Source organism: Micromesistius poutassou (assembly GCF_964030765.1).
Source record: "Micromesistius poutassou genome assembly, chromosome: 19".
NCBI classification, from domain to species: Eukaryota; Metazoa; Chordata; class Actinopteri; order Gadiformes; family Gadidae; genus Micromesistius; species Micromesistius poutassou.
In genome coordinates this window covers 12,663,047-12,665,880 of record NC_140289.1, presented here as the reverse complement: position 1 = coordinate 12,665,880, position 2,834 = coordinate 12,663,047, and the positions used below count along the sequence as shown (strand labels likewise).

Sequence of the window (2,834 nt, the reverse complement as noted above, 5' to 3'; positions counted from 1 at the left end):
ATAGTCAAAGTAGCTTGGACACCAAATTCTGTGGCACAAAATAATTTTCAACATTTCAATATTTCCCTCAAGCAACATAAATGACCATTGAAGCAGTACAATGGTAGGAAGATGGTTTGGAAACTGGATCCTATAATGGCTAGAGACCCAATTTAATTGTATATAGGTAAACCAGCTTTACTTTGGCATGTCTACATACATTACACCAAATTATCAAAAAGTAGCTATGGTTATCTTCGGATAAATGAAGCATACACAGTAGCGTAAACAGTGTGTCAACTGTATTTTTTAAATAAAGAACATGAAGCCACTTTTTTTATGAAAAAATAATTTATTTGTGCTGTGTGTGTGTGTGTGTGTGTGCGTGTGTGTGTGTGCGTGTGTGGTAAGAAAAAAAAAATGGGCATGGATCGTTCCCTTCAACGATTGTCACCCCAGTGGTAGCCAGCATGCTTGGTTTGGACAGGGGCCTCTGAATATGTGTTTTCCTTGGATTTTGGCACAAGGGATTATAACATCTGATCCTGTGTATTATTGAAATAATAACTGTTTGCTTCATATAAAAGTTTATGAATTTGAAATTTTATCTCATCTTTGGCATGGGGTGGCAATCGTTGCAGGGAAGGAAGGAGAGACTTAAAAAAATGTTTGTCCTCGGAGAGAGGTGCTGGAGGAGGTGGAGGCGCTGGAGCAGGTGGGGGCGGTCTCCTCAACACCTCCAGGAGGCACCGCTCCAGGTCATCCCCCCTCCACTCTCCTTCTCCTTCTCACTGTTTGAAAAGGAGACAACATTTTTGGGTCAGGAAACAGACAAAAATACATTCAACATGAAAGGCTATGAATACATAACTAGTCATACTCATAACATAGTTCACACATAGGGACCCTCATGACCACATAAACAAAGTGTAGCATGAAATAAATGTAATTTCTCTCATGTTAAATGACATACCTGGGGCGAGGAGTGGCAGGAGTGGCATCAGCAGCAGGGGGTGGTGGTGTTGGTGGTGGTGGTGTGGGTTCAGAGGCAGCAGCAGGCTCCTCCACACTTGAACTAGCGACATCTTCTGAGGTGACAAGAGGTTGTTATCAATCTATAGAACAAATCATGAATCTGTCAAGCTGTGTGTGTGTGTGTGTGTGTGTGTGTACTTATCGACCAACCTCCTATGTCACTTGCTGTCTCTGCTGCTGCTGCCTCTGAACCCTGGTCCTCTGTGATCCTGTCTTCCTCGACCCCCATGTTGCTACTCGTCTCCCTTGGAGTAACAAACGGGTCGAGGAAAGACAGGATCGCAGAGAACCTCCACTTTTTAAAAGCCCCTGCTGCTGACCCACTCCTCTTTCCTCCTGCCTCCTTCCTCCTCTCCCTCAGGTACGTGTCCCTGAGCCCCTTCCATTTCTTTCTGCACTCGTCCTCTGACAAGAAACAAACCTACGTTGTGAAATCCGAACTGAACTGTTGAATGCTAACTGCTAACTCACTAGCTTGGTTCATAGTAAAATTGATAGCTGGAATAAAGTAACTTTTAAAGTAAAGTAATTTTTAAAAACTTACCACCCAGCCCGACGTCTTGGCTGACCTTTAACCAGGCACTGGCCTTTTTATTTCTGTCCTTACATCCAGCGTTATTGGCCGCAAAAATGACTGGATGAGGGGACACCACAAGTATGAGTTTCTCTTCCATTTTGCAGTTTGATCTGGATCAGGAAGTGAACGCTACGTCACTCGGGGAGTGAACGCTGATTGGCTATTTCAACGCGAATGCCGCGAAGAAGTTGAAATATTTCAACTTCTGCGAAATCTGTCGCTCATTCGTGCGACAAATCCACGTGAACGCGCCCGCCCGTTTTGGGGAAAACTGTCGCCCCGTCAATCAAATCTTGTCGCGGGTTTCAGAGACAAAAAATTTCACCCAATACGCGTCTCTACGTTCACTTTGCATTCTTTGCAGTTTCAAAGTGTGGTGTGAACACACAGTAAGTTTTATTCTTTCTTTTTTATTATTCTCTACACACTTTGGGACCCACTTTGGGACCTATCTCCTTCCTCAATTTTTTACCTAGAGACAGATTGGCTTGGAATCGTGCGCTTCTTTTCAGATTTTTAAAATATTTTATACTTTTTAAGATATTCTACTTTTAAAATACTCTTTTTTACAATAGAAGTCAATGGGAGGACGGCAGAGCCGTCTGCCCATTCTCTGACCCTTCAACTTCTTCAGACTCTGTAACCTGGTCCATTTTTTATCGTTAAGCTTCGTTCAAACGTTTAACAAATCAACACACTTGTATCTTCAATAATCTGAAAACAGAATTTCGATATCATTTATACTTTTTTCAGAATCACAGTTTAAGTTTCAATTTCCCTACCCGCTTCGTATATTTCCAGTTGGTCTGGGCCCCGTTTCCCAATAACGATGGATCCTCCACGGTCGTACGATCATTCTTACGATGGATCTTATGATGCTTCGTAACCTTTTTCCGAGTGTTTCCCGAAACTCCTCTTAACATGAACACGCGTGCACTGCTTTTACGACATTGTAGGCTTGTAGCTGTCCACTGACACGGTGCTGAAATGGGCTCCGTAGGAGGGGGAGACGCAGGAATGTTGTTGGATTAAACTATATTTTGTGGCAGCAAAAAAATATCCCCATCAAGGCCAACAGCAAAGTAGCCTATGAAAAGAATAGACTAATATGAATGCTACAAATATTAAAACACAATTGATTAGGTCTAGGCCGACATATGCTATATCAGTCCTAATCCTGAACGCACTGTGCGTACATTGTTTCACGGCATTTTCTCCCCTGAAATTCCATATTACAAAAATA

The 2,834-nt window shown here is 42.6% G+C and overlaps 1 protein-coding gene across 1 annotated transcript; it reads right to left on the bottom strand.

Annotated features, from left to right (window-relative positions):
- Positions 1–473: 473 nt before the first annotated feature.
- Positions 474–1,688, bottom strand: LOC311364338 (uncharacterized protein; the record flags this gene model as incomplete). The annotated part of the gene is made up of 3 exons (XM_084484317.1): positions 474–770; positions 953–1,067; positions 1,559–1,688. The coding sequence occupies 3 exons, from the start codon at positions 1,686–1,688 to the stop codon at positions 710–712; spliced, it is 306 nt and encodes a 101-aa protein (XP_084340443.1). The 3' UTR covers positions 474–709.
- Between the last annotated feature and the right edge of the window lie 1,146 nt (positions 1,689–2,834).